At 44.3% G+C, this 13,237-nt stretch overlaps 1 protein-coding gene across 1 annotated transcript; it reads left to right on the top strand.

Annotated features, from left to right (window-relative positions):
- Positions 1 to 754: 754 nt before the first annotated feature.
- Positions 755 to 11,424, top strand: AVPI1 (arginine vasopressin induced 1). The gene is made up of 3 exons (XM_073684977.1): positions 755 to 905; positions 8,981 to 9,321; positions 10,698 to 11,424. The coding sequence occupies exons 1-3, from the start codon at positions 894 to 896 to the stop codon at positions 10,873 to 10,875; spliced, it is 531 nt and encodes a 176-aa protein (XP_073541078.1). The 5' UTR covers positions 755 to 893; the 3' UTR covers positions 10,876 to 11,424.
- The last annotated feature ends 1,813 nt before the right edge of the window (positions 11,425 to 13,237 follow it).

Genomic DNA, 13,237 nt, shown 5'->3' with positions numbered 1-13,237 from the left:
ACAGCTCGTCCCGCAGAAAACAAGCCCTCGTATGGCTGCGACGACGACAGAAAAATCAAAACGTTGTGGCTCTTATGGAAGGGAGGAAAAAAAAACAGAAACTGTCCGTGATGGTGAGGGGATGACATTTTTGTTTATCCCCTTATACATAAAAAGCGTTGTTTTGTTGTCGGTCTTTGTTGACAGGACGCATTGGTGACATCACGACTACAGCGCACGTGACCGCTGCAGTCAATCACAGGGCTCAGCGGTTATGCTAATGTAGTGGTGATGTCACCGATGCGTCCTGTCAGCAAAGAGACAACGTTGGGTAACGTTCACTTTATTACCTAGAGCAAGTGAATGAGGATAATAAAAATGTCAGCCATGTTTATTTTTGAGGTAACTATTGCTGTGTGCTGATGATGATGGGAGTGTGTACACTTTATCACTTTCTATGCCTGGCACCGCGCAGTGATTAGCACACAGTACAGACAGCCTGCGGTTATTGTACAGGGAGACCATTCTCCTTACACAGTACCGACAGCCTGCGGTTATTGTACAAGGAGACCATTCTCCTCACACAGTACAGACAGCCTGCGGTTATTGTACAGGGAGACCATTCTTCTCACACAGTACAGACAGCCTGCGGTTATTGTACAGGGAGACCATTCTCCTCACACAATCTCCTCAGCTCTGCCTCATGACGTCATTGGCGCGAAGAAGCCACGTCTCCCGCCATTACCTACACCACGCCCCTAAGAGCGCTGATTGGCTGAGCCCTGTGGTTGCGTCAACCACTTGGAGCGGGGCGTGGTTACGTCAGTAGCCTGGGAGAGAGAGTCGGACGCTGGCGGGGAAGGAGACGGGCCGTTATGACCCGGGCTGCGGCCTCCTGATCCGCGGTCTCCCGTATGTCTGCACAGGTAGGTGCTGTGTTATCGTGCGATAGGCCGCGTCACGTACACTCCATGCAACACACATTTAAAGGGATTGTTTATTTTAATAACTATAAAGTAAAGGGCTTTCTCCAGCTAGAACTACAGCTCCCAGCATGCATTGTGCGTCCTATTTTCCCTGCTGGTGTACTGTATACATTGATTGCAGACCCTACATCCCCTCCCATGTAACCGCTGCAGCCAATCACTAGTCTCTGGATTGGCTGCGGTGGTCATGTGGGTGGAACTGTATACAAGCTGGAGCAAAGGGGAGTATATAATGGAGGGGGGATTTCTGATTCATTATTTTTATCAGTATTGCTGCTTGTGTGTGACTTTTTACATTATTTGGACAGCCCCTTTAAGGACAGGAAAGTGTGTGACTTTGGCGGCAGGGGGTCTTTCGCCTTTCTCCATATTATGAAACGTGTGCATGTGTTTTGGAGGGACGGCTGACTGTAAAACAAGTGTTCGGCAGCTGATAATTTATATGGGCGCCCTTAAAGGGTTATTTTATTTTTTGGCAATCCCATAGATAATGAATAGAGATGAAGTTGAGCATGTGCCACCACTGCTCCATTGATTCCCAGGTTCCAGAGCCCCAAAGTTATGATTGCTAGGGGTGGGGATTCCCCTTTAAGAGCCTCCTAGGGTCTGTAGTCCAGCATTTGTGACACTACAACCCCCAGCATCACCTGACGACAAGCTGCAGTTTGCAGAATGTGGTAGCATAATTTCCCCTGGACGCAGGGATTTCACAGGTGATGTGAATAAAGTCCTAAAGGGTGACTGTTCTTTAATGTAATGTTATGTACTATAGGGGTCCTGAAACACCCCCTGATCAGTCACAACACCTACATGAAGTGCTCGCACAGAGCAGTGTTGGGGCTCAATGGTAAGTCTCAGTTCAGGCAGGAGCTGGAGGGGGTCTCAGGACTCGGACTCCACCAATCAGAAGCCCCTATATTGTCCACTTTTTTTACATTGATGACCTATCCTTAGAACAGGTCATCAATATCTGATCGTCCAGGGTCCAACACCCGGCACCTCGCCGATCAGCAGTTATTAGGGTTAGCGGTGGCTGGAAGTGCTCACTTGCGGAGCTGCTCCATCTACGTATTGTGGCTGCCGCAGGGTACTGCACATCCCCCTCCTATTGATTTGGTTAAGAGGGGGATGTGCAATGACAAGCCCCGGCCACTACAAGTAGACTGAGCAGCTCGACAAATGAGTACACCCGACCTCGGGGGGTGCTGGGTTTTGGACCTCGGCAGGTCATCAATGTCTGATCGATCAATAGGCCATCAATGTCAAAGAAGTGGACAATCACTTTAAATTGATAGTTACCTCTTAAGAGAGGTTACAAGCCAGACATGTCACTTGAAGCAAGAATCACCAAGCTACGACTTGCCTACTGTGGACACATCATACCAAGAGAGCAATCACTGGAGAAGGACATCATGGCTGAAAGAATAGAAGGTACAAGGTGAAGACCTGCAGTCCAATGGCTTGATATGATCAAAATAACAGCAGAGAAGACCCTGATGCACCTATCTAGGCACAAGAGAATTCACTCCTCAAGTCGCCATGGCTGAGCCAATGGTTTATTAAAAAAAATCACTTTAGGGTGCACTTCCCCTTTAAGTCTTTCACAGTTATTCTGCACAGTGTTTAATGTGAGCAAACGCAGCAGGAGCAGAACTAGGTGCAGCCGTATATCTGGTACTGACGTCTGCACACCGGTCACTGGGGATATTATGGCCCCATGAGACTTTCCACTTACACAAATCTGGGAAGTCGCTGCTCAGACAACAGATGGATGCATTATACTAAGGATTTATGCTGCAGGGAACATAAGGGGTTAATTGTATTTAGCTGGATCTGCAGGTAAAGGGAGGTGTCGGTTTTTTTTATTTGCAGCCATTTTTGAACTAAAGTTGGAGACCCCTTTAATACTTTTTGCTGAAGATTTGTTACAGTTGTATCCAGTTCATCCAGTTGGATTGGGCACATTTCATGGGCACTGATACAATGTAGCAAACAGTGTCTGCTGCTGCTGGATTCAGCTCACAGGTGATTGTCCAGGCCAACGCAATTGTAGCGAACCCTCAGTTGTAACAAGTTTAAAGGCCGTGTTCACCCAGTCTGGATTCTGTTTAGCAAAATCCTTGCAGAATAATCTGTGGATTAGCTCCATTTAGGGCTAATCCGCTGGTTTGTCCATGGCCCAGACAGACCGAATGCTTGTCACAGCCAAGGGTTTGCTACAATTGAATCCAGGCTGATACATTATAGCGAAGTATCAGGGTAGGGCTGAGATTGGTGCTGGGGATCTGTGGGACTCTTCCAGGCCTGAATAGTATTTTTCATCCTCTGCTTGCTGTCAAGGAATGGAGACATTGATATCCATATCCAGTGGTGTAATAATTGTTTTTATAATTGAGCAGCAAACGTACAGTGCATAAGTCTTCAGACCCCGGGGTGCACCAGGCACACAGCTGGTTTTGCCAGAGGAAGCTTTAGCTAGCGAAGAATTTCCCCTGGAAAAGCCACTATAAAGGGAAACGTGGTATTAAATGGCAGCCATGCAGAAGAATGCTCATCACTGTGATACACAGGTGGTCTGAGCTGTTCTGACCTGTACAGGGGTGTCCCTATATTTATGATGGGCATGTACCCCAATAGGGCATAGACAGAAGTCGTCTTCATGAGCCCCCCCTGCTTCTCCGCTCCAGCCCTGATATATTTGTCTGCAGAGTGCAATCATTACATGACTCACATGGGCAGAGCTGGGGCTGGCGCAGCGCCAGGGCAGGATGTGCAATGCCAGCTAATGACAGATAAAGCAGGAAGTGTTAGCCGGGATTTGTGCAGCTTGGCATGCGCTGGTGATGCAGCAGTGGTAACGCGGTTATGTGCCACCGTCATATCTGCCCGAGCAGCGTGTGCTATTACGTGGGGCGGGTAACATCCTGTACTGGTGGGAACCACAGATAAGAGATCAGCCTCAAGTCACTTTTTGGTGGTTTTTAGTTACATAAATGAATGTGATTCTTGTTTTTTTTTCTGTTTAACTATTGGCTCCTCTCTAGGACTCGAATGCAAAGAAAATGCATGTACTAAATGTATAAACTAATAAGCACTGTGAAAAATGCTTGAAATCTGGGTTTTTATGAGAATTTATAAATACTTAGTGGTTGTGGTCCACCTCGTATTTTTTCTAAAATAAAACCCAGGTTTGTATGTATGTATATGTATGTGTGTCTACACTCCTGATTGCCTACCTCTCCTCTGTAGATCAACCTAAAATAGGGCCCTCTAATGAAATGGCACTTCAATCAATATTATAAACCTACAAAACTATAGAAGCTTAAGCCATCATATTATCAATCTCTATTGTATCAATCTAAAATATAAAAAGGAACCCTTTTTTGTTTGACACAATAAAGGTTGATAATATGATGACTTAAGCTTCTGTAGTTTTGTAGGTTTACTCTCCTCTGTAGAGCTGCCCGGGGTCCCCTGTTAGTCTTGCAGGGTGGGCACGTTGAGTCCGGCCAACACTACAGGGAAGCTGCAGGTGATTGTAGATGAGTAAGGCTATGTGCCCACGTTGCGGAAATGAAGCAGAAAATTTCTGCTTCATTTCCGCATGTCCTCTCCCGGAAAAACGCGTGTGGAATTCCGCACGCGTTTATCGCGCGTTTTTCACGCGTTTTCGACATGCGGAATTGCCTTGCGTTTTTTATTGCATTGTATAAGGCAATTCCGCTTGCGGAAACGCAAAATTAATGAACATGCTGTGGATTTTTGAACGCAGCATAAACACTGCGGAAAAATCCGCAGCATGGGCATAGCACTTGCGGATTCTCATTGGGGACCATGGGGTGCGGATTACCAAGCGTTTTACAAGCGTTTCCGCTGCGGAAAATCCGCAGCAAATACGCTTGTAATCCGCAACGTGGGCACGCAGCCTATAGATTATTATTATTATTTATTTATTTTTTTTTTTTAAAGACCACACTGGGATTTATTTTGGGGGAAAAAATGGAGTTGATAATCCTATTAGTAATGTGTGTGTGAAGGAAGGGTTTAGGCCAGATTACATGTGGCAGTATTTCATGGTTATAATCTGGGCACAACATTGACCCCTCACAATTCTAGAAGGGTACGTGCACATTGAGTATTTTGCTTGCAGAAATTTCTGCATCTCTTTGCAGGAAAACGCAGCCTCAAAAAATGTTTTTGGTTTTTTTTGGGTGCGGTTTTTGCCTGCGTTTTTATAGACCAATTAAACTGGTTGGGGGGGGGGGTTTCACCCAAAGTAGCAAATGTCCAAGCAAATTTTTGGACCTGCGTTTTTGACTGACTTCATTGAAGTCAATGGGTGAAAAACACTGGCAAAAACATAGAGAATTGACATGCTGCAGATTATTTTCTGCACCAAATCTGCAAGTCAAAAAAACGCAATGTGTGCCTGACACTTCAGGTTTCTCATTCACTTTGCTGGCATCATGTTTTGTTTCAGGTTTGGTTAACAAATCCACGTGGGAAAAATATCAACGTGTGCACATGGCCTAGGTCTTAAGTTTCGGGCTGTCATCCAAAGTTTAAAATGCGTCTGTTTTGCAGCCGTCTGACACTACACTGTGTTCCAAATTATTATGCAAATAATATTTTCTCAGATTTTCCCAAATTACCTATATGAATTGCAGTCATTGTAATTTTCCAGTCAAATAACTATTAGAGTACAACTGAAAGGTTTTTGTACAAACTGCCTATGATAACAGTATATTTTTAAAAAAATAAAACACTCAAAATGCATGTTCCAAATTATTATGCACAGCAGAGTTTTCAACCTTTTCATTTTAATAAAAAACAAAAAAATGGTCATTTTTGAAATTATAAGCATTAGCAGGTTATTACAAGCTGAAATCAAACAGTTTTCAACTCAAAACTTTATTCTAGGTGATGTTACATTTTCACATAGGACGCCTTGTTCGAAAGGAGCTTCTGAACTCTCTCGTCCATTGAATTTGTCAGGTTTTGGATGGTTTCTGCTTCAATTGTTTTGCATGAGGACAGAATACCCTCCCAGAGCTGTTGCTTAGATGTGAACTGCCTCCCGCCATCATAGACACTCCTTTTGATGATGCTCAAGAGGTTCTCAATGGGGTTGAGGTCAGGGGAGCATGGGTGCCACACGATAATGCCCCGTCTCATGCTGCACATAACACATCTGCATCTCTGGCTGCTATGGGCATAAAAGGGGATAAACCTATAGTGTGGCCCCCATGCTCCCCTGACCTCAACCCCATTGAGAACCTCTGGAACATCATCAAAAGGAGTGTCTATGATGGCGGGAGGCAGTTCACATCTAAGCAACAGCTCTGGGAGGGTATTCTGTCCTCATGCAAAACAATTGAAGCAGAAACCATCCAAAACCTGACAAATTCAATGGACGAGAGAGTTCAGAAGCTCCTTTCGAACAAGCGGTCCTATGTGCAAATGTAACATCACCTAGAATAAAGTTTTGAGTTGAAAACTGTTTGATTTCAGTTTGTAATAACCTGCTAATGCTTATAATTTCAAAAATGACCATTTTTTTGTTTTTTATTAAAATGAAAAGGTTGAAAACTCTGCTGTGCATAATAATTTGGAACATGCATTTTGAGTGCAGTTTGAGTTTTTAACAGTATATTTTTAAAAAAAATTATCATAGGCAGTTTGTACAAAAACCTTTCAGTTGTAGTCTAATAGTTATTTGACTGGAACATTGCAATGACTGCAATTCATATAGGTAATTTGGGAAAATCTGAGAAAATATTATTTGCATAATAATTTGGAACACAGTGTAAAAGCCCATGCAGATTTTGAGCCCAAGCCAAAAGTGGATCCAGTAGGAAGAAGTCAGTCCTTTGTTAGCCATTACTGTCTCCTCTTAGCATGTCAGGGTGCCAGCCAATTGTGATTCACAAGTGCTACTGGATCATTAAGAAGATTTATTGTAAACAGGATATTTAGAAGTATGTACCGTATTTTTCAGACTATAAGACGCACCACTTTCCTCCAAAACTTGAGGAAAATAGTGCGTCTTTTAGTCCGAATACTATATTATTGTATGGCCGCATGGTAGTGGGTGTGGGGGAGCGGCAGCGGGGGATCAGTGGTGCTCAGGAGGCAGCAGCCTCTGCTGTGCCCGCTACTAAAGAAAATGAATATTCCCTGCTCCCCACGCCCATGGGCATGGAGAGCAATGAATATTCATTTTTCTTAATCGCCGGCACACTGGAGCCACAGCGCGGCTCCTGCTGCGGTCTGTGTGCTCGCTATTAATGATCATGAATATTCCCTACAGCCCACTCCCATGGGTTGTAGTGAATATACATGATCTTTAATAGCGGGCACACTGACCGCAGAGCGGCAACAGGAGCTGCGCTGCGTTAGTGTGCCGGCTATTGAACAGACTGGTCACTGCTCCCCACGCACAGAGTCCCAGCGTGGGGAGCAGTGACTGTTCCAGCACAGTGTCTCATACTGTGTGAGGGCGCATGGCAGGGATGCCATGCGCGGCTCACACAGTGAGAGTGTCGACAGCAGAGCGGGACAGCGCTGGAGGAGAGAGGAGGTGAGTATAATTGTTTTTTTTTTCTTAGGCAGCGTGATGGGGGCTCAGGGGGTGCCATGCATACCGGGATGGGTGGCTCAAGGGGTGCCATGCATACCGGGATGGGGGATATTAACAGAATTGGGGGACATTACCCCAATACCAGTGTCAGCAGCAGACCCCCTCCCCCATAACAGGGCATCATGAGCATATTTTTTGCTTAAATTTTTTTTCTCGTATTTTCCTCCTTTAAAACCTAGATGTGTCTTATGGTCCGGTGCGTCTTATAGTCCGAAAAATACTGTACATAGGGGGAACCTAACTAAGGACCAGAGCACAAGGAAAGAGAAAAAGCGAAGGAAAGGATATGGATTGGTATCTGGTCTGTGCCCCTCTAGCTCTGCCTGCTACCTATACACATTGGCGAAACACTCAAGCAAAGCCCATACATTGCCCGTTCCTGTAACAGCTCCACATGCACGTTCCTGCTGACGTCGACACTCTCCTGAAGATGGCGCTATTGGGTCAAAAATGGATTAGAGATTCAAGGGTCATTTAAAAACATGGTTGTCATCCTTCTGTGGATTGGGTCCTTATGAGATTGCCTGAAACCAGTTGTCCATTCAAAGCACAGATGTGTCCTCTAATAAAACCATTGAGCAATTAAAAAAGGTATTTATGACAAATTCCTGGGGGCAGTTGTCCCTTACAGACACCCATTGAGAGAAGTGTCACCATTACAATGGAGGCATATGCCTAAATGCCACCGGATCTAGGTCTGTGACCCGTTAATGTGACTCACACTAACTAGTTGGCAATGTCTTAGATGTTCTAGACGCTTGGTCTTTTGGAGTGATGAAATTTGTATGTCCAGAGCTTGATATTCCTGGCATTGCCCACGTCGGCATCCAGGAATGTAGATATAATTGTGTCAGAGGGTGAAGTGCTGAGCTGCAGTACCAGACACCGTGCATGGATGAGAGGGGCGCTGTGTATGGCAAGTGCCATAGCCTATCCATGGTTAGTGAGGGTCTCTGTGGTTGGACATCGCAAATTATGTTTATCCTAAAGCGCATGTCTCCTAGCTATTGTGAAACTACAATTCCCAGCATGCCCACCCTGGAGATGGTTGTGGGTTAGAAACCACTGAATGTCCAGGCCTCTTTAATGCAGGGCTGGACCACTCCAAGAAGCCACGTAACCCATTCACCACATTTAAATGGCTATGTAGCAGAGCTGTGTACGCTGTACGGTGCGGAGATCATCCTTGGTTAGATAAGACGCTCCTGGCCAAAGCAAAAAGCAGAACTAGTCAGAACATAGGTGGAACTTTTATGTGGGCGGTGGATAGATGATATATAGAACAGCTTCCCTTCGTGTCTATTGCCTAACGTCTGGATGCAAATCTTGATTTTTGTGCTACCTTCCTCTTATTTCTCTTGTTTCTCCCTTGCAGTGTTTGCCAGGCTATTCTACCATGGGCACGCCAGCCTCTGTGATCAGTAGCCCTGTATTGGCATGGAAGGCCCCAGAACCACGGAGCAGGAAAAAGGCCTCTGCCAACATATTCAAAGACATTGACCTCCTGCAGATACAGACGCTGCTCCGCACTAGCGGGGACGAGTGTGCCGACGAGCGGGCTCAGATCATCTACAACTATGCCGGCGATAGACACATCGCAGAAGCGCTGATCAAGCTTCAAAGAAAGAAGAGGAACAAGAGCTTTCATTCATCGCATCCGAAACTGAGCGGGGATGGGATCGGAGGACTGTCCGTGCAGAATTTCAGCAAATTGTGGTAAGAGTTCATTGCTGCCCATTGTAGTCTATGGTTGAGAGTGTGACCGTACCACAGCAGCCAGTTATATGCACTGGTGGGGGTTATCACACTAGAACGGCCCCTGCCATAAACCTTTTCAGGGTATGTGGATTTCTCAGATGAGACTCGGTTTGTCCCAGTATTGCATAGATGGCCATTCATGTACGGATGGGCACAATATCTCCGAAATAATAGTTGATCCCATGGAAAGTAAAAAAAAAAAAAAAAAAAAAGTGCATTTTAGAACATGATGCTGCATTGTCTTTACTAAACAAGTCTTTCTAAATGTGAAGTGATTCATTCTGCATTACAATGGCAAAAACAAAAGGTGGAGATAGTCTGTCCTTGTAAACAGTGGCCTTATGACAAGACTTAGAGGCACAGAAGTGTTGTCATGAGGATTTGGGAGATGCACTAAGGGGCACGTTTGTATAATTTAACCTTTTCCCGTCAGAGCCAGCTTTCATTTTTGCACTTCTGTATTTTTTTTGTCCCCCTTCTTTCAACAGTCATTACTCTATTTTACACCCACATACTGCAGCCATACATCGGCTTTTTTTATTTTTTGCAAGATGAGTTGTGTTTAAAAAAAATTGGGGGTTTTGTTTCACCATTTTCTGAGACTTGCAACTTAAATAAATAAGTAAGTAAGTTGCAAGTCTCAGAAAATGGTGAAACAAAACCAAAATGTTTTTATTTTTTCTTTGCAATGCTAGACCTGTGAGGGCTTGTTTTTGTGTGGGGAGTTGTAGCTTTTATTGGTACAATTTTGGGGTATAGGATGTTTTTGATCACTTTTATTTTAATTTTATTTTTTGATGGGAGGTGTGATTGAAAAACAGCAATTCTGAGATTTTTTTTTTTTTCTTTACATAAATTTACTTCATGCGGTGTTCATTTCATGTTTGGATATACTGGACTTTTTTCCCTATGCAGTCATATAGAATACATCAACACTTATTTCAATAAGTTTTGGATTGAGAAAAGGGCAGTGATTACAACTCCATTATTATTATTATTATTATTTTTTATTTTTTTATTTTTTTTAGCCGCTGCCCCTTTGAGGACTTGCACATGTGATTTAGATCTCTTGTACTATATACCGCAATACTTTAGTATTGTAGTCTATAATAAAAACAACTCTCTACCATGAAGCCCAATCACTCCTTCCAACAGGGACCCCCTAGTTCTTGTGATCTATAAGGGTAGGGTCCCCGGGGATCATACATTTTAATCCTGCGGATTAGTGATAAATATTTCTGGACTGACCCCTTTTAAGAAGGATTTATTGAACAGCCAAATTCACAATATGTTTTTTTTTTTTTTTTTTGACTATTTGTTTAATTTCTTGACAGCATTAAGGAAGATGCAGCTTCTAGAGAGGAGGATCCTGCCCAGCCCATCACTGATGCCCAAGACCGGCCGGCCGTCTGCGGGGCCAAGAAAGCGTCCGGTATCCAGAGAGCAAAGAATAAACTAGGACGGCACCAGGAAAGGTCAATCTCCAGCTACTTGCACCAAATAAAACGATGAACAGTGCAATATCTGGGACAATGGATGATATCCGCTGCTCATTCACAATCCAGAAAAATGCAAAAAAAAAAAAAAGCAGCCATCTTTCCCCGGCTGACTCTTGTGAAATTGTGCACTACAGACACTATATTCTCATGTGACACTCCGAAACCTGCATGTGTGTAGAGTAGTGTTACATTCTGGAGATGTGTGACCATCCTGGCCATTATAGATGCCATGTATTACATGCCGCTGTAGAAGAGGAACACTAGAGATCGAGGATAACCTTCATAGTCAGAGTGGCTTCTGGAGGGATCGACCAGGCTGCTGCAGTCTACAGCCCCTGATATAAGGAGATCACTATGGGGGTATGTACTCCCTCTTTAGACTATTAACCGACTTTAGTCATCACCATCGAGGAGATAAGTATACGCCTGGCCCGGCTGAACAATCCGAGGTCCATGCAAGACCTAAAATACGTTGTATAAGAAATGGGTCATATAACTGCATGCAAATAATGTCTGGAGAATCTGATCTTCTGTTCGGTCAATAAAAGCAGTTGTGTGTGAATTACAGGTCACTGCAGAAGTTTTTTTTCTATTACACTTTTTGCTGGCTATCGGGCCACAATGACCCAACGTGTGCCAAAAAAGTGTCTTACTGGCAAATGCCAGACTGGGATGTGGTTGCACATCCATTTTTTTTTTTTTTTTTTTTTTAACCCTTTTATGCAAAGGCATAAAGAAAAAAACCCAGATGTTGCTTATACTATTTCTGTACAGCTGCACAAGTCAGACGTATAAAATTTGCTGTGGATTTAATTCTGTGCGTTGCACACCACTATTTTATTTTATGTAGCCTGTGGATAAAAACCTCATCTATTTTGCTGTGACTTTTCCACACCGTGTCAACACAATTTTTAATTGAATTTTTTTGTTGGAGTACACTGCGTTCCAATCTCGCTCCAATTTGTCTGTCTGACTGCGCCCTTATATCCACCAATAAGGGTAACTGATCCCCTCTACTACTAATAAAGGGGTTTATCTTATTCATCACTAAGGATGTAATGGCGAGGTTACCAAGAATGGGACAGCTGGAAAAGCCAAGGACACAGCTCTGCTTTCTCCGCTAGTCTCATGAACAATGGTCGTCGTCTTCCTCCTCGTGTCGCTGTACATAAATTTTGGTGCTTTTTTTTTTTTTTTTTTTTTACGCTGGACTCTGCTAGCTCTGCCAATCTGTGAAAAGTCAGCAGGCAGATGGCATAGCCAAAGAAGTGAGGGGAAAGGGATTTCCAGCGCACATAGTACTGGCAGAATGCTGGCAAGTTTTACAGAGCATGAGAATTGGGAAAGCCCCTGGACATATCAGACTGGTATGTGCACTCTCGTAGGGGATGAGGTCAAAAGGACCATGCTTTTCTAGTGGTTTTGTTTAAAATGACACTTTAATGGGAGTACAAACTAAGCACAGGCGCTCGGTGCACCCTTGCTGTAGTTGAACAGTTTAGGGTGCCTTCCCACCTTGGTAGCCAAAGTGTGTGTGTAAACATGAAAAAACTCTCGCGCATGCGCCCCACTGTCACTTCCAGAACCGCTATGGTGCTTGCGTTCAAGGTTGAAGCGCAAGAAAAAAAAGATTACCGCGCACGCGTCCCGCTATGATACGTGCGTTCCACATTGAGGCACAAGATAGTAGAGACTACCCGACATGCATCCATTCCAGGCTTGATAGGTACCGTATAACGATAAAATGTCCCTTCATAACCTAATTCTTGTCTATAGCCGGTGAATATAGGAACATAGGCCTCGGCCTATTGCTTTTTAATATTTGCAGACAATACATGCATTTAACAAATATAGTTATATAAACATTCATAACGCCACATGCGGCCCAAGGAAAATGCTAAAGCCTATAGGGACCATGGAGATAAAGGAGGAAGGGAGGAGGTGGGGGGTTTTGAGATCAACTCAAAGAAATTGGAAAAAATAGATGTATGAATTTTAAAGACAATATCTATAGATCATATTCCCCCCAATGGGGAACCTCCAAACTGGAGGTGTAGAGAAGACATCCTCTCAACAATGTCACCTACATAAACAGAACATGGGTGGAAGCAGACCAACCAGGCGCCAGGCCAGGCAGTACATACGAGCAGAGAGAGACCAGCGTGTGGCGAGGCTTCGCTTGGCGGATGCTTTAGTCCAGGTCTGGGAGGAGATCCCACAGGAGACCATCCACAACCTCATCAGGAGCATGCCCAGGCGTTGTAGGGAGGTCATACAGACACGTGGAGGCCACACACAATACTCAACCTCATCAGGAGTATGCCCAGGCGTTGTAGGGAGGTCATACAGGCACGTGGAGGCCACACACAATACTC

This window comes from Phyllobates terribilis, unplaced genomic scaffold (assembly GCF_046119375.1).
Source record: "Phyllobates terribilis strain yellow unplaced genomic scaffold, ASM4611937v1 Scaffold_5__5_contigs__length_657084704, whole genome shotgun sequence".
Taxonomy (NCBI): domain Eukaryota; kingdom Metazoa; phylum Chordata; class Amphibia; order Anura; family Dendrobatidae; genus Phyllobates; species Phyllobates terribilis.
Note: the sequence above shows the minus strand (reverse complement) of the source record. Positions and strands in the feature narration are given on the sequence as shown.

What these genes read in the sequence shown, in the direction of transcription:
- AVPI1 (XM_073684977.1), top strand. An exon ending in CAGAATTTCAGCAAATTGTG is followed by an intron (nt 9,322 to 10,697) that starts GTAAGAGTTCAT and finishes ATTTCTTGACAG; the next exon opens with CATTAAGGAAGATGCAGCTT.